Source organism: Phocoena sinus, chromosome 1 (assembly GCF_008692025.1).
Source record: "Phocoena sinus isolate mPhoSin1 chromosome 1, mPhoSin1.pri, whole genome shotgun sequence".
Lineage (NCBI taxonomy): Eukaryota > Metazoa > Chordata > Mammalia > Artiodactyla > Phocoenidae > Phocoena > Phocoena sinus.
In genome coordinates, this window is record NC_045763.1 from 20,167,995 (window position 1) to 20,191,172 (window position 23,178).

At 50.2% G+C, this 23,178-nt stretch overlaps 1 protein-coding gene across 1 annotated transcript in view; it reads left to right on the top strand.

Moving 5' to 3' along the window:
* MAN1C1 (mannosidase alpha class 1C member 1) overlaps positions 1–23,178 on the top strand; it is a 131,690-nt gene that overhangs the window by 49,322 nt on the left and 59,190 nt on the right. Inside the window, exon 2 of the mRNA XM_032622089.1 lies at positions 3,251–3,347. Coding sequence (XP_032477980.1) covers positions 3,251–3,347 — 97 coding nt within the window. The remainder of the gene's footprint in view (positions 1–3,250; positions 3,348–23,178) is intronic.

A 23,178-nucleotide genomic window follows, 5' to 3' on the forward strand; every position in this document is an offset into this window, starting at 1 on the left:
TCTTGTGCCCCTCACAATCCTACTTGTCCCTCAGGACACTTGGGTGCCCGTGAAGCTCCCCTTGAGACACACGCTTGCCTTCTTCTGAGCACCTCTGTTACTCAGAAGCCCCACCCCCACCCCATCCCCCCGACCCATTACCTATTTTACCTGTGATGTGTGTGGTCCACACGTCAAGTCTCCCAGCCATGTGTTAAGCTCCAGAGCCAATTTTCTTGTTTGTTCTTACTTTCATTGAGCAAATACTTAATGAGCACCTATTATGTGTCAGTCCCCTGGTGAGTTGCCAGGCACGCAGCAGTGACTAGGGGATGGGGGCACTGACCAGATAGTTGCGAGTATAAGAGTTTAACTGCAGGCTTCTGTGGGACCTGACATCAGGAATGTGGGGAGGTCGTGGGGGCCTGGCTGGGGAGGAGGACTCCCTGCAAAAGTACCCTTTCAGCTGAGAGTTGAAGGAAGATAAGCAGTTGGCAGGAAAGTGGAGGGAGGGGTCCGGGGGAGCAGTCCCACCATGGCTGTAGCCCAAACTGCGGCCGAGCACAGGCTAGGACACCTGGTAGGTTGGGGCGCATTAGGAAGAGAAGTAAGGACCACCTGGCTGGGGACTTTCCCCGTCATCCCCACTTATCCAGCGCCTGGGCTTGCGACCCGAGGTGGGAGACACAAGGATTAGCGTTCGAGGGTCTGTGTGTCCTTGTGCACGTGTGTGTGTGTGTGTGTGTGTGTGTGCCTTCTGAATCCTGTCCCAAGCGACACAGGGATTATTTGTGCCTTCCTTCCTCTCCGTTGATGTGGATGACTGTGAGAACGGGCCACGTTCCAACATCCCCACGTCCCTGCAGTGACAGCTCCTTTGAGAACATGTAGATACCCATGGTTCTCTTAATTACTCCTGCACACCCACTTCTCTCTCTCTCTCAAGCAGGTGGGGTTTGCGGGTAGGTGCAGTCCTCCCACTCCAGACCTCTGCTCCTGCTTTCCTGCTGCCATTTCTGTGTTAACAGCCTCCTGCTCTCCCCTACCCATCCCCCGCCCCTCCCTCCCCTCACACTGACTTAATCGAGGCCCGCCCCCCCAGAATAAGAGAGACTGAGGGAGGAGGCCAGGCTCCCTTAAGCGCTCATACCCAGCAATTAGTTTCCCTTACTGCCAATTCAAGATAAGTAGAAAATAACCAAGGAATGGAACCAGGGCTCAAAACCTGTGTCAGGTGCTTGGCACGCAGTACCGTGACATTTGCATGTGTGTCTCCTGGGAAGCCACACATCAGGCCAAGCATGGGGGTGGGGTCTGCTGGCCTGGGAGTTGAAAAAGCTGTATTCCAGCCCTGCTGGCTGTGCCACCCTGACCACCTTCCATCTCTGAGCCTCAGTTTCATCATCTATGAAGTGGAGAGATGGTACTAGATTATTCTGCCATTTCACGGAGAGCCCAGGCCACAGACCTGTCGGGTCTGCCCTCCTGGTCTGTGTGTTTTGACCCCAGGGGTGAGCATGGCAATGGTTACTGTCCAGGTGTGCCTGGAAGAGATGGCTGCTAGACCTTGGCACCAGGAGTGGCAGAGCATGGAGAACGCAGGTGGCGATGTCCAGAAAGACAGTGCTGAGGCAGGAAGGTGGGCTGGGCGATGGAAGGAGAAAAGCAGAAGGGTGCCAGACAGTGTCTGGAAGTGAGCTGGGAAATAGAAATAAACACATATAGTAGACTGCTGGTTCTCAGATGTGGCCCATGGACCACGTGGGGATGTGTTAGAAAGACAGAATCTCAGTCCCCACCCCAGACCTGCTGGATCAGAAACTCAAGGATGGGGCCCAACGGCCTGTTTTAACAAGCTCTCCAGGTGATTCTGATGCACGCCAAAGTCTGAGAACTAATAAGGTGGATGAAAGAGGGGTGGATGGATGAGGCTTGGAGAACCAGATGGGTATTTTAAAGGCTGAGCAGGAAAGAGGACTCGTGTTTGTTGATCACTTGCTGTGTGAAGTCAAAAACTGGGCATTTCCAGCTACTTGCTTTCGTTTAAACCTTTCAGGATTGTGGCAAAGCAGCCCTTGTTATTCCCATCTCAAAGATGAGGCAGCTGAGGCTTGGAGACATTCATTTGCTTGCCAGAGTCAAAGAGCTAGTGGCAGGGGTAGGATTAGAACCCGGGCCTCCCGGCCCCGAAGCCTGAGTTCTCTCCACGACACCAGGCTGCCCCCCCACCTGCCTGTCCTTCAGCTGTGCCTCTGCTGCCTGGGCTGGCTCCCTTCTCAGCCCCATGGTCACCGCAGAGGCCTGCTCTGCTGTCCTTCTTCTGCAGCCTGCCATCAGAGGCAAAAGGGAGACCCTGGGGAGGGGCGGGAGAGCAGGGCTGGGGACAGATTGTTGCCTTGCGTTCCTCCAGCCTCCAGTGCTAAGTGCAGTTAGGAGACAAAGGTGCTTGTGTGCTTGCGATGCTGCCAAGAGGCTAACATAGTTGCCTTAGTGTAGTAAGAACTCATGCATGCACTGGGTGACAAAGCTGACAGATACTCATTGCCAAGCCCTGTGCAGGGTGCTTTGGGGGAACTGAGGCAAAGAAAATGTAGTTTCTGGCTTCAAAGAGTTTGTGGTCCAGAACCAGTAAAACAAAAACTAACAGTGACCGGCTGGGGTGCTAGGAGGCCTGGGAGAGCCAGCCTGGGTCAAGCCAAGTGCAGGAGGAGTGCAAAGAGAGTCAAGCAGTGACTTTAGGGGACAGACCTAAGGCTTCGGAGCCAGAGGGCATGGGTTCAATTCCCAGCATGCTCACTCACTCCCTGGGTAATCCTGGGCGAGTTACCTCATGTCTCGACCTGTCTCCTTATCTACAAAATGGAGTTAACAACCCCTAGCTCAAGGGACGGTTCTATTAGATTCTAACAGGCATCCCTCGTTGAGTTTTGTTTCCTTCCATTCAGAGGGTCACTTTAGGTCTGGGAAGGCTTCATGGAAGAGGTGGCTTTTCACTTTGGCACTGACGGATGGCTAGAATGTACTTAGTGCCTTTTGTGCCTTCTCTGAGGAATCTGTGGGTAGATGCAGGACGCGTAGGGTTGTCGGAGGAGAACAGCCTTCCAGGCATAACTATGAATAGAACAGTGGTGAGAGGAAGTCGTCTTTCTCAACGTGGAAGATTGTTTTTATAATGTGGTTTCAAATCCTGGTGCAAAGGGCAAGGCCCGGTGGCCGGCCCGCGCTGTTGGGAATCTCCACTCTCAGGGTCTGTTTCTGCTCTTCCTTACAGATGATGCAGTTCGCCTGGCAGAGCTACAAGCGCTATGCGATGGGGAAAAACGAGCTCCGGCCCCTCACAAGAGACGGCTACGAGGGCAACATGTTCGGTGAGCTGACGTCGGAAGACCCCCTGCCCCTGGGGGCCGAGCAGAATTTCATTTTTGACTTTTTCTCTCCTGAGCTATGTCCCTGTTTCTCCAGAGCTGGGGGCTCCCAAGTCTGACTTCCTCCAGGGTTGTCTAGGCTTGTGAGCCTTCTAGGTTTGGGGGAAACCCACATGCTCCTCCCTCACCTCACACACTTCTTTATATGCACCTGTTGTTAATTTTCAGAGCAGACAAACTTGGAAATGTGAGTGGGGGCAGTGAGTGACGGACACTAGTTGCCATGGAGAAAGAAGGTGGGCAGATCTGAAGGACACAGAGGATTGGGTTTAAATCCGCTCCTCCAAGTGGCTGTAAAATGATCTTGGGTGTTTTCCTAGAGAAACCAAACATGTATCTGATAAGCTGGGCACACGCGCTGCCTTTAGGGTCTTGGGTGTGTGTCTCTCGCCGGGTGGCTTGGTGGACAAACAGTCACAGTTAGGGAGCAGCATGGGTGCTGCTGTGTGTTGGCAGCTTGAGTCTGACCTGTAGCCACACTTGCCAACATCTCTGTCCTTTGCAGCCGTGAGATCCTCCTCAGCCAGAGCCTCGAAAGCCCTTCTCTCCTGGAGAGACTGCAAAGTGCCTCACTGTGGGCACGGCTTTAGATATCAAATGTAATTCCCGGACAAATCACCAGCGCCCCTCTCTGCAGGCCTTTCACATGAAAAGATGCTGGAGGCACCTGGCTTCCTTCTTTCCTGTGAGACAGGAGCTATCTGGGGAGCTGGAAACAGAAATTCATCACCTGTATTCCCCACCCCTTAGAGACACAGGCTCCTGACATCAAGAACCAAAGAGCTAAGTCAGATGAAAATCCCCAGAAAATTTTCAAAAGCAGGTTTACAAGGCCCCCCATGCGTATGGCAGAGTATTTGTGTTACGGGAAAAGGGACACAGGACCTACCTTCCTCCATGTCACCAGGCAGCATCCCAATGCTTCTGGCTGTTCAGACAGTTCACTCCCCTTGGGTAGGGGGATGTGATTTGGGGTAACTGCTGCTGCTGCTTTTCCCCCCTGATTATCATAGGCATGTAGGGGAAAAGAGAAAGTATCAAAAAGTGTAAAGCAGGCCAAAAATAACTCGTTCTACCATGTAGATGCAGCCTCTGTGCACATCTTGTCTTATTTCCTTTCAGTCTTTTCTTCAGTACACTTCCCCCACCCATATACAATATTATGTTCTTCCTTTTCTTTTTTTTTTTAACTGAATGTTACATCATATGTGTTTCCCTAACTCGTGTAAATTTTTTCATAAAGAATATTTTTAATGATTGCAGTTATTGCATGGATGTGCCATAATTCGTTTAACCATCCCACTAATGTTGGACAAAGGTCCTTTCCAATTTTTCACTATTAAAAATAACACGGCAGGACTTCCCTGGTGGCGCAGTGGTTGAGAGTCCGCCTGCCGATGCAGGGGACACGGGTTCGTGCCCCGGTCCGGGAAGATCCCACATGCTGCGGAGCAACTAGGCCCGTGAGCCATGGCCGCTGAGCCTGCGCGTCCGGAGCCTGTGCTCCGCAACGGGAGAGACCACAACAGTGAGAGACCCGCGTACCACAAAAAAACAAAAAACACGGCAATTATCATCTTTGTGCATAAAACGTTGTCTTAGGATAGGCTCTGAGAGAGGACTCCTGAGTCGTGGGGAGGAAGACAGGCGTTTCCTTAACCTCAAATATGAAATGTGTGGATTCTAGTTTCAGAGGCTCGCTGCCTGACCTGTCCAGATCATAGACTTCCCCAACACCCACATCAGCCCTGGGGAAAGATGGCTGGTGTGGCTCTCATCAAAGTTGTTGGAGCTTTGGCTACTACTATAAATGAGGGACATAATCCTCTCTCTCTACACAGTGTGCAAATATTCAGGGAATTGGTGGAGGTTGGGGGGAGGCTGTTGATCTCTGAAACTGCGGAGCATGGGCTTAGCTATTGCTGCGACCATCCACGGGGATAGAGGGAGCACTGCTGGGAGGAACTGGGCTAAACCAAGTCCCATTTTCTGAAATTCCTCAGGGCCTGTGATTTAAATCTCAACCCTTTGGCCCCTTTCCCATCACTGAGCCTCAGAAAGAGTGGGCAGCTTGGAATGATGCAAAGAAACCTGGACCTTGAACCAGAAGACCTGGGAGCGAGTCCTCACTCTGCCCTGAACTATCTGTGTGGCCAAGTCACTTGACCTCTCTGGGCCCCTGTTCGTTCATCCTGCACACTCAGGTTGCTATGAGAGCGTGCAGGAACGTGCAAAGGGCCAAGTATATATGAGTGATATAGGATTTCCACAGTAATAAGTGTGGTCGGCAGTTGCCCAGGTGAGCCCATGGAGGGTTCTGAGGTCCCCTGTCTCCCAAGAGCGGCCTTGGCTAAGGCCCTGGGGACCCACTCATCCTGCGCCTGCAGCAGTCCTGGCAGTGAGACAGGGCCTTCCTTCTGCAGCTAGCCACTGAGCTGCGGTGGGAGGCCGGCTCCTGGGTCGGGCCCCAGGCACTGGGCAGGGAGAAGCTAGTCTTGATTTTCTTATACTTTCTTTCAGCAGCTGCTTGTGTAGTGCCATGCCCGGTGCTGACTGCTGGGGATGTAGGGATAAATGACACAGTGAAAACTCCACCAGCTCTGCAGAGACGTACACTGGCAACCCTTCCTCGGAGCCTCTCTGGGGTCTGTGTAGGTGCTCTCAGGATGAGGGGCACATAGAAGGGATCACGATCAATGATGTGACCAGTCCTTCACTGGCTTGTGGCTCTAGGTCCCTGGAGCCCAACAAGTTCAAAATGACTTCACTCCTTCCTGGTTGAGTGACCTTGAGTGTTCTCTGAGCCTGAGTTTTCTGTAAAGTGGAACTAATGAAAACATCATACCCCCAGCCCAAGGCCTGCGTGACACACAGAACCATCTCAATAGCTGGTGGTTACGCTTATTGTCGCCACAGATGGGTCAGGTGATACACATGCTTATGCCAGCACCCCCAGAGGAGGAGAGTCAAGGGGCATTCGAGGAACCTGGAGGAGGTTCTAGTTTGGGTTGGACCCATGAGGGGCTTGGAAGCCAGACTGTTCTGGATGATAGAAGTTGAACTGGCCTGAATGAAGCTGCTTCTCACGCCGCTGGCTTCTTTTGCTGGACTCACACGGGCTTGTGGGTGGCCTCGTTCCTGGGCTGTGGCAGCCGCCGTCATCAGTCACCTCACTGTAGGCTGGGCCCTGCAGGGCGTGTCAGATGGCAGCTGTTCCCACCCTGCCCTGCCTGGCTGAGTGGATGTTCAGGGTCCCTGAGCAGCCTCCTGCATCCTGGTGTGTATCCGTCCGCCACGGGCCCTTGCAGGCTCCTCCCTGGGCCTGTGGGGCCAAGAGAGCTGCATACGGGGTAGAGTAATGAGCTCACACTGGTGCCTGGCTTTGCAGGATTTACACGGGATGCAACGAAGACATCGGCTGCAGAGCCTGGTCTCCCCGCATGTGGCAGTTCACCAAATTGAATTTATCCTCCCCACCACCCGTGCGCCCCTCCCCAAATCTGTTCTCACTTTGAAAGTAAGACCTCTGGGTGAGGCACCTCTCAAGCCAGTTTTTGTGTCCTGAGCAATTCAGTGTTAAAGTCTCTTCCTATTTACCGCAATCTGGCTCAGCAGGTCCTGCCAGAAAATGCCCCAAGACCCTAGTGGCTGCCAGCAAAGTGGACGCGGCCTGTTCCTCACGGGCACAGGGCCGGCACTCGATGGTGATGCTCTCATCACTGTGAAGTCACAGGGGTGAGTCTGCTACTTGAAGAACACATTCGAGGAGGGCAGTGTAGAGGAACCAGCCATAAAGCAGCAGCTGGTGATGCCGTAAAGCACAGTGGCTCAGTACTCAGAGGCCCAGCTTCCTTACCTGTAAAAGGGGCTGCTCCTAGGACCTGGGCGAAGCCAGCCGAAGAGCATGGACTCTGAGGCCAGATGGCTTGGATTTGCATGCTGCTCTGCCACTGCCCATCTGTGTGACCTTAGGCAAGTTTCTTAACCTTTCTGGGCCTCAGTTTCCAGCCTTAAATTGGGGACAACGGTAATACCTACTCACAGGATTGTTTCAAGAACCAAATGAGTTAATTTGTGAGAAGTGCTTGGCACATAGGAAGCATTCTTCAAGTTCAGCTGCTATGAGGATGACATAAGGCCCTTAGGACAGTGTGTGCTTCTCCCATTTTGACTGGGCTATGACCCAGTCTCCTGGACCCAGGGACCCACGTGAGGACTCCAGGGCTTTCCCAGCCCTGATCCCTCCTGCCCTATTCCCCTCAGCCCTCAAGCGCCTGTGGCAGAGATCACGGATGGGCAGCCCACTGGTAGTCAGTGTACCTCTCACCCTTTCATTTATAGCAGCTTACAATGGAATTTTTAAGAGGGAAGAGTCAGGGGAAAGTTAGGGTTCAAGGCTGTGGAAGAAATCGGCCTCCTGACAGCAGAAGGGATTCCAGGAGAATAGTGGGAGCTCATACCCAATGCCAGCTGTCAGCCTTAAAGCACTTAATGACATTAATCCTCCCAAGAACTCAGAGCGATCATAAGAACTCCATCCTCCCTTGGCATTGGGGAAATCAGTACTGGGTGCAGAGTCTTGAGAGGTCCCTGGCAGAGAGGCCCTTTGGTGGCAAGTCCAACTGCCTCATCTTAGAGTTGCAGAAACCAAGCTCACAGAGGGGAAGGGACTCAACCGGGTGACACAGCATGTTAATTGTAGGTGTGGAATTTGAATCCTGGTGGCCTAGTCCCAGCCCAGTGCTCTTTGCACCACCCACTCTGAGATTAGCCAAATTGTCCAAGGCCAGATTGTCAAAGCACAGGCCTCTGGTTCTGGCCAGATCACCACCAGGAACTAGACGTTCTCAGAACTCTCGCAAGAGCAAATTGTCTTTCAGGAGGTGTATGATTTGGGAGCCAAGAGCCCACCTGCTTCCTGTACATGCATCATACCAGGCACCGTAGCTGTATTCTCTCATGTCCTCCTCACAGCCCTGCGAAGGTATAAATTACCCCCTTATCCCCATTTCATAGATGAGGAAACTGAGACTTGGCAAGGTTTAGGACTTGCTTAGTCACACAGTTATCAAGCAGAGACTTAATCACAGGTCTGCTGGACTCCAAAGCCCAATCCACAGACCACCATGCTGCCCTGTCCTCCAGTGACCACGTGTGTGGCTGTAGAGAAGGGAGCAGGGGCAGAGGGATGGTCTCAGGGTTGGTGGTATTGCATCTTCTGCTCCAGTACCCTCACAGAAACCCAGAGAGACATGTATTTCAGGTCAGGGTCTGCGGCCACCCATCTGAAGGCATCATGATTTATTGGACATCAGCTGACTGCAGAGCATGGGCCTGGGAAAAAGATTCCAATTTCCCTCTTTTCTCCCACCATAGGAAAATATTTCATCTCTGCCATTAACCTAAAGACAGCTACTTACAAGACATGCCGTTGGCTGTCAGCGTAATGAGCTGAGAAGAGCATGGATTTGAGAATCAGACCAGCCTGAGTCTGAATTCCGGCTCTGCCGCTTACTAGTCATGTGACCTTGGGCGAGTTTCTTAAACTCTCTGCACCTCAGTTTCTCCATCTGTACAATGAGGACAGTGGTGAGGAGTAGATAAAGTTGATGTTTGTAAAACCTGCCCATATGCTTAAATAGACTTGCCCATATGCACTCATTAACTATAAGCTACCGCTGTTATTATTATATCAGTTATAAAATAATTGTGAGAATAATTATATCCTGAGACAAAAACAAACAAACAAACAGTGTGTGGCACACAGTAGGCTCTGGATAAATATTGTCAGACGAATGAATTGCCCCCTGCAGTCTCTGCCTGCCCTGTTTTCCCTTAAGCCCTTCCTCCTGGTCCTGCTGTGCTCAGTTCCTCTCATCGTCTGCAGCTGCTTTGACCTCCCATCGCAAAGTGCATTAGGAATCGGCAAACTGACCCTGAAAGAGCAGCAGTCCTGCTTAGTCAGCGGCTCTGATCTTGGGCATCTTCTCTGTGGAGGATAGAGGTGCTTGTATAGCCAGAAGCGCCGTCCCTCTGTTCCACGCTGGCCCAGGGTGACCGTGAGAGCCCCAAATTGGATTCTGCCTCTGCCTGGTGAATCCCTGATAGAACTGCCCAACCAAATCCGCATCTCAAGGGATGATTATGGCCTTGGGTGAGTGAAGAGGGAAAATGAACACAGCACGATTTTTCAGATCACAGGCTGGGAATGTTCGGCCTTGGAAGAGAAAAAAATAATCTTTGCCTTGTAAACAGAGCAAATATGATGTTGAAGGGGGAATAAATCCAGGCCCCAAGATGTCATTTTTACAATTGCATTTTGGCATGTGACTTAGTGCCTTCTGCAAAACGTTCACAGTCTCCTACACAGACACACACACACACCAATCTTACCAGGTCTTTATTGTGGGCGGAGAGCTGCACTGCAGTGTGGCTGCCGGGAGAACTGCATCCTTTGCAGACAGACAGTTTGTGAAAACCACTTGCTTCCCAGTTTCCACAGGTCTCCATGCTGTTTCCACGGTTCTCTGTGCTTGTTTCTGGGTGGCAGCGGTTTTGACTTTGGAGTTGTGCCTGGGTTCAAATCCCTGGTGTTTACCAGCTGAATTAAATTGGACAAGTCACAGAGTTCTCTGAACCTCAGTTTACTCACCTGGAAAAGGAGGCAGGCGGGGCTAGGTAGCCCCAGTACAGTGCCTGGCACCCAGTAAGTCCTCATAAAACGTTAGGTTGTTTCTTCCCTGAGTGCAGACACACCCTTCCCAGTCCGTTTCCTATCTCCTCTCTTATCGGGTAGCAGGGCACTTGGACTTATCTGGCTGAAAATACTATATCTGCTGTTATAAGTTTTGTTTTCCAGAGGTTTTTCTTTTTTTTTTTTTTCTTTTCTGAAAAACAAAAGCAAAACACCAAGTATCCATAGTTCTTAGAAAATCGATGTCAGGTTGTGTCGCTCCCTGATTTTGGCAGGCCCATGGTGCACATTCCTGACCCAGGCTCTGAGTTTGATTTGAGAAAGAGCTGTCATCAGCCTCCTCGGAGGTGGCGATGTTGCAATTCCTTGGGTAGAATGGGTCAGGCTTAAGGGCAACAAGCAGATCTTCCCGGCAGTCACATGTCTTGGGAGCCCCGGCTGCTCCATCTGGAGGCCAGAGGCTGTCAAAGCACGGGGGAAATGGATTAGAAGCACCAGTCACTGGCAGATGGCCTTTAGCACGAGGAGGGAAATTGCATAAAAATATGGACCCCACACATGTGAAGGACAGATAGGACTGGCCGTTGCTGGTCAGATGCTGCAGCTCCATGGGGGCCTCCCTGTGGCCTTGAATGACACATCCACGGTTCCTCAGCCACCTTCTAAAGACCAGGATGTCCCTCGGGTCACACTGGGTGATTAGCAAAGCAGAGCGCTCACCTCTAAATTAGCCTGCTGGACTTTCGCGCTCTCAGGCTGCCGACCATTCAGGGCGCGCTGCTCTGCACCCTCCTCCCGAAAAGATTTGTTTTTTTCCCAAGCAGTTTCTAATTAAGATGCATCTTAGCTGTTTTCTTTTTCTTTTTGTTTAAAAGGCTTCCCACCAGCACAGAGCATAATTTATTTCTCTAGAAAATATAGCAGCAGGTTGTTGTAAAAAGAAAACTCGAGGCTCGGAGCCTTGGGTCCCCATCCCCGTCCTGGCGCCAGCAGCCATGGGAGCCGGCGACCTCCCCTGGGCCCCGGGCCCCGTCTCGGCTTCAGTACAAAGAGGTTTGCACCCTGGCCCCTCGCTGCCCTCTCTGTGATTCTCGGTTGGTTACTAGGCTGATTTCTTTCTTTCTCTTTTTTTTTTTTTTTTTCCGCCTCTGAGTGGCTATTTGGGCTATGCCGATTCTCTTGAAATCTGAAATTTTAGTAGCAAGTTTTGCTTCTGTTGGGGAGGAGTGAGTCAGGGTATCTATTCCCAGAGCAAGTCGCTAGGGACGCATGAGATGATTCATATTGAAACTGACATTCCCTCCTGGGGGTGACGTGTTCCTGCCCAATTTACAAAGACCTTTCCTTCCTTGGAAACAAGGCAGAGCCCACAGCAGACAGACAGCCCTCTTTTGGCAAGCACTTGCCAAATTTCCCAGCAAACTCAGTGACAAATAGGTAGGTGAATTCGCAAAATCTCAGGCTGTCTGTGCCAGTTGGATTCTTTGAAACCGTCTGGTCCAGTGTCTAAGAAAGAGGGGAAAGAGGCACAAGGGGGACAGGGACTCAGGAAGGCCTAATAACCAGGACTTGAACTCTGGTACTTTGACTTGAGCCTCTTTTTTTTTCTTTTTAATTACTTTTAAAAAATTGAGATGTAACTTATAACTTACATACAGTAAAATGCACAAATCTTAAGTGCACAGCCCAATGAGTTTTTACATGTGGATGCAGCCCTTGATCTGCACCCACAGATCAAGATAGAGAGCACTTCTGTTACCCTCCAGAAGGTTCCCCCAGACCCTTCCTGGTCCCCAAGGGCCATTGCTGTTCTGACTTCTATCACCTTAGATTCGTGCTGTCTGCCTTAAAATTTCATATCGTACTGTATGTGCTTTTATGGTTTACTTTTCTTTCACTCATAATTATGTCATGAAGGGTTCATTCTTTTTCAAGTGTATCCATTCTACTGTTCCTGGACATTTTTGTTCCCAGCATTTGGTGATTATGAGTAAAGCTGCTATAAACAGTTTTTGTCTCTTTGTTTAACATTTAGTGAGTGCTTCAGCCGTGCTCTGGAGAGGGCAGGGCCCCTGCTCTTCCTGCCGTGACTTACGGGTGAATTGGGGCTCTCAGGCCAGCTGCCTCAAGTGCCCCTTGCAGCAGAAGGAACAGTTGGCCGAGGCTTCCTTCACTGCCCCCTCCCCACGCTGTCTCACCAGCCCACCCAGCTATGACACACGGGCACAGATGGCGTGAACCAGAGCTTCTTTAGTTCAGCTACTAGGCTAGGAAAGGGGTCTTAATAGAGAAAATGTTGACCTTGGAGTCAGAAGACTTGAGTTGTCCAAACCCTGGCTCCACCACTAACCCGCTGGGTAGGTGTCCCGTTTCCTTGTCTGAGCCTCAATTTTCTTTCCTGTGGAATGGGGATGATGACACCTTCTCACAGATTGTCATTGGGATCACAGGAGACCATTTCTTTATCTGCCAGTGATCATTCGGTGCCTACTGTGTGCCACTAGACCCTGCTCGAGACACAGGAAACAGCAGGGACCAAGATGGACACCTACGTGGATGTCCCAGGCTAGTGAGGAGACGTAGGCATGAACTTGTAGTTTCAATCAAGGCAGTATGAATGCCGTGAGGTACAAGCTCACACCAAGGGCTCCTTAACTCATCCTTGGAGGGATGGGCTTCAGAAAGATTTCCTGGGGGAGATGGCCTCAACTGAGGCCTGAAGCGTGAATGAAGAAGCATAAGAGAGGGATCACGGGCACAGAAACACATGTGCAAAGGCCTCGAAGGGGAGATTGAGCACAACTGTGGCTCCTTGGGGTCTAAAAGGTGTTCAGTGTGACTAGAGAGGATGAGGGCATAGTGAGAGACCATCTGTGAGCAGCTGGCATATTAAGGGGATCTGTGAATGCTCCCCAGTGTTTTCTCCCCACCCCAGACCCCAAGAGCCAGGAGACCTGGCTTCTAATGGCTTCTGCTCTGTGACCCAGGCAAGGCCTGTTCCGTCTGAGCTCATTTCCCCACCATACAACGTGGGCGTCTGGCATATGGGCTCTCATGTTACTTCTAGGCCCTAAAGAGTAGGTGATTGGGCCACTCTGGGGTGTGTTTCACCCTGGCTGATGCAAGCCTGGTGCAGCCGAGTGGGCCACTGGCTCAGCGATGGAGGCAGAGGTGCTGCACTGGCTGTGGTGGCCACTCCTCTGGAAGGTGGGGGCCAGGACTTCACATCCCCCCGCCAGGGGCTTCTGAGGCAGGCAGCTTGGTCCTCTGCTCCACAGACGGCTGCTCTCCTAAGCATAAATGGTCGGCATGAGAACCATGCAGCGATCAATAGGAATTGTTGAAAAATTCTGAAGAGAGCCTGGAGGAAGACAAAGAGACCCGGAAGTGTGTTGTCAGCACAATTTGGGGCTAATACTCAAGTCTGTTTTTTCACCAAGTCTGAAAGGCGGTTTAAAATCCACTGCTCTTGTTTTCTTTTGTTTTGTTTTGTTTTAATGGCTGGATAAAGCACAATTGCATTTTCTCCCCCAATAACTTTGAATTCTGGGAATAGACCATGTGGGGATAATTGCTGTTGTCTAATCCCACCGAAGGCCAAGCCAACGATTAGGACAGGGAGGGAGGGAGCTGCCGTGCCGGAGGCCCTCTGCCGGTTTCTTACTTCCAGCAGCCAGGGCTGACTCCCCAGATGACCCTGTTCCCGAAATAGCAGTTGCCCGGAAATGCATCTGCATGTTGCTTTGCCGTGAGTAACTGATAGCACGTGGGGGCGTGGAGAGTTTTCATTCAGTCCTGCAACTTCTCCTTGAGTACTTACTATGTGGCAGGCTCTGAGCTGGATCTGGAGCAGGGAAAGAGGATGCAGAAAAGAACAAGACGTGGTGAGCTCATTGGAGAAAAGACGAGTGAAGTCTGCCTGTGGGTCAGACAGAACGTGTGCCCGAGCAGCGGCACGGCTGCAAGAGAGTGTCAGCATCTACCGAGAGGTGCCGAGCAAGAAAAGTCTTCGCAAAGTTCCCCACGTTTCATTGCTGGGGAATCACAAAGATGGCGGCATTGGAGAGGAGTCCTATGGGAGGGGCTGGATCCTACCCCAGAGCTGCGCAGGGGGTAGGTTTTGACAGACACCCATGAGGTCTCTGTTACAGACAGGGGAACAGCTCAGACCAAGCTTAGGTGGTCCTGCTGGGTGGAGTGCTGGTGCTCAGAGAGGGGAGGCTGGTTGGTGGCAGGTGGCGGGGGAGGGGAGGGGAGGGCTGCAGCCTTGAAGGGAAGAAATCTCGTCTGAGCAGCCAGCAGCCAGCCAGGCATTCCCTGCACAGGGCTGAACCTCTCCCTTACACACAGTGCCTAGGGCTCACAAAAGTATTTTATTTTATTTATTTCTTTTTGGCCGCACCACGCGGCATGCAGGATCTTAATTCCCCAACCAGGGATTGAACCCTGACCCCCCCCCCCCCCGCCCCCGGCAGTGAAAGCGCCGAATCCCAACCGCTGGATGGCCAGGGAGTTCCCTCACAAAAGTATTTTAATTTTAATTTCTTTTAAAATCAGAAGAAAAATATGAATATAACAACAAATATAAAATAATGAATCCAGCTTCTTTATACCAATGCAATTGTAAAAGAGCATTTTTAATATTTTTTACAAAGGTAGGGCCCATGGAAGTCATGAGCAGCCCTGCATCCTTGTCTTCCTCACCAGGTGAGGGTTCCGAAAGCCTGCAACTGCTGGCTTGTCGGGAAGGATCCCCTTCCTTCTCGTTGTTGTCAGGAAAGCTGGCAGTAACCTACCAACAGCTTGGGTTTTCTGTCTCTTGTTACAGCTGGGCCGGCAGGGCCTTGCAGGTGCCCACCTGCAGCACAGGCACCTTCTTGGGAGTTTCGTTTTCCCTTACGGTGCCTCTTTGAAGTGGTGTCAGTGTGATGAGGAAACTGAGGCTCTGAGAGGAATAACTAACCCAAGCCTGCAAAGAGGCAGAGCGGCGGTTCCAACGCAGGCTTGTCTGCCTCCGAAGACCCCATGTCCTGTTTCCTCTGCCCCAGGGACTGTGAGCCCCCCACAGGCCAGGAGTCCCTGCATCACCTGCCTTGTGTGATACCAGCATGTCATAAGGCCCAGAGGGCCCTTTGGGGTGTCCAGAGGTAACGGTGAAGGGCAAAGAAGGGTCTGTGTGTGTTTATTGTTTAAAAGGAGGTTGTGACGTTCCGTTGACACGGCTCGGCCCTGGTCCATTGCATCCCTCTTCCCTGCATTAGGCTGTAAAAGTGCAGCCAAGGTAGTTACTTGTCTTCCCCAAACCAAGGAGGACAAAATCCCGAAGACCTCGGGCGAGGCTATCGCACGACACTCGCCACCGTCTGAGAAGATGTCACACAGGGGCTGCACTGGGGAAAGCGCCTCTCCCGTTCTTGCCCAAATCCACAGCGGGGTCCTTCTTTCCACTGGGGATGTGCCTTCATCTGAAAGGTCTTGAATTCCTGGGACATGAGGCACACCTAGCCCCAGATGTAAGTGCAGAAGCAAATCCCTTGGCGAGCGAGACAGCCTCTCTGGGCTCCCCCACATTCCCAGGGTGGGGGATGTGACTCTGCCTCCCCCTTCAGGGTGCAAAGCTGGGCAGCTCCACAGAGACCAGCCCCCAAAACATCCCAGAGCCTGAAGCTCAACACAATGGCTGGGGAGGAGGCAAAACCTGAGAAAGGATCCTGGTGATTTAAGGCAGTTACACCAACTGGTTGGGAGCACAGGTTTGGCACCAGGCTGCCTGGTCACCATTTTCTGGCTGTGTGACCTTCGGTGATTAAATTAACCTCTCTGTGCCACAGTTTTCTCTCCTAGAAAAATCAAGAATACTAGCGTGTACCTCATAGAGTGGTGGTTGTGAGCATTCCGTTAGTTAATACGTGTGAAGGGCTCAGGGCAGGACCACTAAACAGTAGCTGCTGTTATCATCATCATCATCTTTACCATTAATATGGTCAGAGCTGCCCAGGGAGGCAGGAGGGTTGGGTCCTCTCCCTGCTCTGCCAGTGATTGTCTGTGCGACCTTGGACAACACACTTTCTCCCGTCTCCCTGGCAGTCTTGCTATCTATGAAATGAGTAGTGTGGGCCAACTTGTAGCTCTTAACCAGGGAAAAGCATCAGAATTACCCGTAGGCTTTTGCAAACATAGACTTCTGGGCGCTATCCCCAGAAATTCTGATTCAGTGGGTCTGGATCTGGCCCAGGGACCTGTGTTAAGAGTAGAATCTCCACTAGTGGTTCTGATACACGAGCCGGGTTAGGAACCACAGGACCTTCCTGGGCCTAGAGGACATTGTTCCTGAAGTGATCAGTCCCCCTCCTGAGGACCCATTAGCCCAGGTGGCGCCATTGGCAAGGGCGAGCCCCCTGCGCCACTGTGAGTGCTGAGTCTGTCACCTGGGTGGGGGGTCTCGCTTTATTGGATGTGGCAGGCCAGCCCCCAGTTCGGCAGGAAGGCTGTGGTGGCCTGGAGAGCAGCCATATGGTGTGAGTGGGTCCAGCACGTCTAGGGGTTTCATCCAGCAGATGTTCAGTGAGCATGGCATTTGCAAATGGTAGGCAAAGCAGTTGTGAAAAGGGGGTCCCTTCTGGCCACATGGTACTTGGGAACTAATCCTACCCCCAGGTAACAGGATGTTCTCAGTGTAACTTTGAACTGTTTCTGAAGTATGGTTGAGAAGGGGCTGGGGGTGTGGATGTATGTCAGCCCCACATTCCCGTGGAGCCAGGGAGAGGATTGTGGCTGCTTTTGATAAGAAAAACCACAAAGGAGCTTTATCATCACAAAGAGTCCATCTCCTCGGGCACTGGTGGGGCCCCATCTTTCCCCACTGGAGTTCCTCCCACTGCCCAGCCCCCCGCAGACCCCTGCCTGGCACACTGACCCGGCTCCTTGCCCCTTCGGCACATCTCCACTCCCTTCTCTGATGGTCGGAACCAGCCAGGACACTAGGAGACCTTGGCCCCTGTCTCTCTCCCAGGGCTGAGTAGCAGGACAGCCTCTCTCCATCCATCCCCTTTATCTTCCTTCTTGCCTCCAACCCCGGATGTTCCCTTTGTGAAATAAATTGGATTTGTGTTTTTCTCTTTGAAGAACACGCTCTGTAGTATAACCTGCTTCCTCAAGGTAGGCACAGCTTCTGACTGACCCTTACATCCAGTGCCAGCACTGGGCCGCAATATAGATGCTGGAAATGGGCAGGTGAGCAAACCAGTTGCTCCTGTCCTGAGACCCAATCATGGGCAGTGGCACTGTGCAGCCCCCCAGTGTGGAGAGCAGAGGCCGGCAGGCTGCTGGGCACAGGCTTGCTAAAGAATCTCAGTGGTTATTATAGCTTACGCATTTAACCACTTCAATTTGGCGTATGACTTGAGGTGCTGGGTAAGCATCTTGTCAACTTCAACACAGCTGACAAAGTTATGACATGAATGTTTAGACTTTGCAGTTTTCCCCGACCTCCAGCTGATCCTGTGAAAATGTCTCCTTCCAGAGAGCTGATTTGTGCCCCAGCTTTTCCCATCTCAGCGGGAAGCGTCTCTTTGCAAGGTAAAATAGAAATTCGTTGTCATTCTGATACTCTGATTTTGTGTTCCTGGCGAGGGAGGCATATTCTGTGTCTGGTTTGTTGCTGACTTTCAAGGTTGGTGTCCCAAGGGACGGAGCGATGGGGAAGGACGTATAAGGATGGACGGAGACACTCTCATTTTTAAGCTCCTCTTCTCAGACACTAAACCTTGAAACGTGGGATTTTCTCTCTTAAGGCTGCCATTCTTCATGCCTCTTCTCAGTTGGAGAGTAATGAAGTTTGAACAAATCCTTTTATCCATGTTGGAATTATCTGAGTGTGAAAATCCTTTTCTAGCCTTAAAATTACTCCATCTCTTTTTTCCTTTAAAAAAATAAATAAATAAATGTAGTATATGCCCATTGTAGGGAAATTAGAAACTCCAAATAAGAACCAGAAAGAAAGGCTCCCGAAGTTCCATCACTCAGAGGTGACCCATAGTTTTGTGTGTCTCTCCAGTTATGTCCCCATATAAATGAATAGAGATAAATATGTATTTTTAAATAAATGGAATCATATGATAAATACTGTCTTGTGACCTGCTTTTTCACTTAACAGCATTTTGTGATCACCTTTTCAAGCTGTTAAACATTAAACAACTATATTGTCGTATTTAATGGCTATGTCGTAGTCTATTGTATGGACAGACTATATGTGTATATATGTACATATACACACGTATATATATATATATATATATATGTTCATGTTCACACACATTATATATATACACATACATTTTGTATATTTTTTTCTTATCCTATTACTTTACACTTAGGTTATTTCTGATTTTTTTTTTTTTTTTTTGCCGTTCTAGAATCTTTCTAATTCAGTTCCCTAATCTTTGCATACTTGTCCTAATGTTTTCTTAGGATAAGTTTTTAGTACAGGACTAGCTAACATGTTCAACTATTTACCACATGCCACTCTACTGAGTGCTTTAAATATGTTATTTATTGACTCTTACAAATAATTCTATACAGAAATATCTACATTTTACAGATGAGGGCACTGAGGCCCAGAGTGGTTATGTACTTTGGCCAGGGTCACACAGCTGGCAAACTGCAGAGCCAGGATTGGAACCCAAGCTCTTTGATCCTTTTCCTTTCCATGGAAAAGTTTAAGTCTGTATAGCCTTCCACTGAATGGTTTAAAGGTACCTGTTCCCTACTTTGTCTCCTCCAGCTCTTTACTCTGTGACTGCCATACTTGAGGCCTGGCCTCTCGGAGTCCTGTCACACCCACAGTTGCATAATAGGAACAGGAAAGGAAGAATTGGTGGTGTCTGTGTCATGCCACTACGACGTAGATGTGGTTCTCTGTCCCTGGGAGGTAGCTTCTGGGGAGCCATCCAGAGCAAGGAAGATGAGGTGACTGGAGGCCCACTTTAGGGAAGCTGTGAGGTCTCCGCACAACTCAGCAGGGTTGGCCGGCCTGCAGGCTGGGCTGAGGTATGGCCGGGCTGAGCATGCGCTGTGCTTAGAGGCTCTGTGCTCCTCCTGGAGCAGGTTCCATGTGGGACCCCGGCTCTGGCTGGGGGAATCCTTGGAGGCCACTCTGGGAGAGTCGGGCATGCGCAAGGGATATGGAGATTTGTTTGATGAGAATGCTGCTGGACTGGGCAAATCCAAGGCCAGAGCCTAGAAGGGAAGGCCTGTTTTGCAGGAACTCACCAGTGAGCACTAGGAAGACAGGCTTCTGGGCCCGGGGTGAGGCCAGGGCCCTCTTCTCATGTCCCTCACTGGGGCTGGCTCATCGTCAGTGGATCTTCCCTTTGGGAATAATCAGAGGTCCAGCTGCCTTGGAACTTGAAGCTCTGCCTTGGAGCTGGAGCTTGGGGTGTGGCTGGGCCTGGTACATAAGCAGAACAAGGCAGAGCGTCTCTGAGGAGCAGAGGCTCAAGGATTCCCACCTTGGCCACCTCGCAGGGAAAGTGTGTCTTGGCCCAGCAGAAGAGACTGATGGGGAGGACTTGCCCTCCACTGGGCCCAGTTATCTCTTCCTGATTTATCCATAGACTGAGCCTGATGATCTGACTCATATTCATTCAACTAATCACGCGAGTTATTTCTGCAATTTAGGTCTCCGAATAAGTGCATTTGGTTGCTGAATGTGTGATCAGCCACAGATTTCTCATTCTTTAAAACCCAGGGAGCGGAAATGCCAATGTAAAAAGCCATCACACACAGCAGAGATTTCTGAAGCGCTAAAATCAGCCCATTCAAGGCTCTGGCCTCTGGACCTCTCATCCCATAGCCAGTCGGCCTATCAGTGCTCCATGCAGAGTCCAGGTAGGGGGTCATTATCCGTAAAACATGGGAGGATGACAATCAATAGATAATCTGCTCACGTTCTTTTTACTTAACCAGAGAATTGGTTTGCCTCTGCAGTAACTTGATCTGGGGAAGAAAATGCATTTGGGGGGCTTCAAAAGGGTGTAGGCCAACTGGGAAAAACTACTGCAGTCTTTGAGGTTGGGAAGGTCAGCGTCCCTTCTCCCTGCCCAGAACTTTGCTGTAACCTTGAACGACAACTTCGCCTCTCCCTCCTTATCATTATCATCACAGTCGTCATCGCCAGCCAGGCCCCTGGTACAGGGAAGCAGTCACAGGACAGGACGTACCATTCATTCATTCATTGGTTTATTCAACGAGCCATTGTGGAACTCCTACAGAGCTCCAAGTATTGGATTCGATGCTGGAGAGTTCAGAGAAAAGCCAGCCCTGGGTCCTGGTCTGACATGGCTCGTATCTCACAGGGAAGACAGCGACAAACTGTTAAGAGGCAGATGTTGGGAAACAAGCGCTGGGAGCAGAAAGGAGGAGGCCTCCAGCCCCTGCCCCGATGCAGGCTCTCAGCTTCCGCCTCTTATCTGCGGGTGACTGGGATGGACCACGTCAGAAGTCTCAGACCAACTATAGAGAAGCTGTTTTTGTTCATTTCTCTGTGAAGCATTAGATGCTGTAAACAGGTGGGCCAGAGCTTGGTTGATGGAAAAGGTGTCCCAGGGGTTGGTGACAGCTGTGCTGCAGACCTCAGATTCTTCCTGTTTCCCAAAACCAGTAACACGAATTTTCCCCAGAGCGCAGAAGAGGTGAAGGTCTCCAGTCGAAATAAGTATTTTGGGGCAGAACCCAAAGACCATGGCCTGAGATAACAAGACATTCTGGAGCCGTAATTCCGGACAGACTTTCATCCCTCCAGACCGACAGCCTCATTTTATTTGACCTCAAAACGTATATGTTTTTTAAAAAACAAACCTACTGGAATAGCATAAATGGTTCATTTCTTTCCAGGTGGTTCCTTTGAGAGACTAGCTCACATTCCCCGATGCTGCCCAGCCTCAAGCAGCTCTAGCCTCCCATCTGAGAGCTGCTTTTAGGAGTCGGAGCCTGAACCATGCATTATCACATCCTGCTAATTTGTTGTCACTCACCAGACTGGGACCCCAATAAACTCTGTTTCTAGAAAGCAGGTCTCTGCCTACTGCTGTGGAGATTCAAAACCTGGGTTTGAATTTTGCTTTGCCATTTGTTATTATCATCACATTGGGCAAATCATTCAGCTTCCCTGAATTTGTTTCCTCATGTGTAACATGGGCATAATACCATCTCACCTGGTTGTGGTGATAGCACACAAAAGCACCTAACTTCGTGCCAGGAGCACTGTAGTAATAACCCCCTCTCTCCCCATCTCTCTGTTCCCCACCCCACCTTATTTAGGAGATATATAGTAGAAAGAACACTGGATTGAGTCAGGCAGGAGGACTCTGTGATCCTAGGTCAGAAATTTACCTCTCAGACCTCAGTATCCTCATCTGTAAAATGGGGATACCATTTCCTAACTCTGGCCAGCCTCAAAGGGTTAGGGTTAGAAGGATTAAACAAGAAGAATCATATGACAGTATTTTTTAAATGTAAAATGTTGGACAACGGCATATGTGATCTTAGAACTGGAGTGGTGGGGAGTTCAATCCCCAGACAGTACCAAAGAGCCACTGTCTTGGAAAGTATCTAAGAAAGTCCCTGGTGAATTTCTTACTCGTTCAGCATCACCTGGGGCTTGGACACTTGCATGTTCCTGAGCCCAGGAACATGGGAATCTGAAGCCCATGCACTTCACCAGGGCTCTGTAAGGCTCTTTAGTTGTGTCAGTCAATCAGACATGGTTGCTGCCCTGACCCCTTGGTTACAGTAAATGTCCTTTCAAGTATGAGAGCCTGAGATTGATGGTTGGGGGGACAGTGCATGAGAGTTCCAGTTGTTCCACATCCTCACCGGTGCTTAATATTGTCAGATTGTCAGTCTTTTTAATTTCAGCCCTTCTTGGGGTGGGGCAGGGAGACACTATCTTCTTCGAATTCTTGAAATGTATTTATTCACTCTGTACTTTTGTTCATTCCTCACTCTAGGCTAAGCATGAGAGAGAACAGAGATGAATAATCATGGTGTGTGCTGCCCCAGGCTTGCGTCAGACGGCTGGGGTATGAGTCTAGCCACTTCCCAGCTTTACTAACCTTGGACAAATTCATCTCACTGAGCCTTGGTTTCCTCATCTGTGAGATGGGGTTGGTACCTCAAAGAAATGTGACGGTTAACTTCAGTGACTTATGTAGAAGGCCTGGCCTGCACAGATGCTCAATGAATGTTAGCTGTGACTTGTTATCCATATGTTTTGCCTGCTGACTGACACATGGTATGAGGCGCCAAAGGTTTAAGAAAAAAGTGTGAGAGGAGAATTTAACAATAACAGTAACTTACATTTATTGAACACTTACTGTGTGCCAAGTGCTGTTCTAAGTGCCTTTTATAAATTACTATTAAAAGTCCTATTGATTTCCATAATTTTTTACAAATTGGGAAAAGACCACTGTGGTTTGATTCTCATGGCAGAACGGATGGTTACAATGTGTGGGAACCCAATGGCCTCCTAGGAGCATGATTCTAGAACCTCAGAGGTAGTGAGCTGGAAACTAATGATGTGTACTTTGCCTTTTTATGGTTGCTCGGTGACCATCACATACCTGCCCCTGCCCTTTGTTCAGAACCCGAGCGCTGATGACTTAGAAAGATGAAAAGAAATGGGTACTTAAAGAAAGATCAGTGTTTGGTATAGTTGGAAGGGCCCTGAGTGAGTGGTTGCCATATGTGGATTCTTGTCACTGGCAGATGTGGTTTTAGGAAAGTTCTCTCCCCCTCTGGGCTTCAGGGTGCCCACTTGTTTGGAATGCTGAGCTCTATGTATCAGTGAGCTATTGCTGTGTAACAAACCATCCTGAAACTTAGTGACTTAAAACAAAACCATTTATTATTTCTCATGAGTCTGTGGGTCTTGGCTGGGCTAACTCATACATCTGTAGTCAGCTGATAAGTCACCTGGGAGCCCTTAGGTCCAGGATGGCCTTGGTTGGATGACCTAGCTTTGCTATGTGTGGACCTGAACTTCTTCTCATGGCAGAGACAAGGGTCTAAAAGAACAAGTGG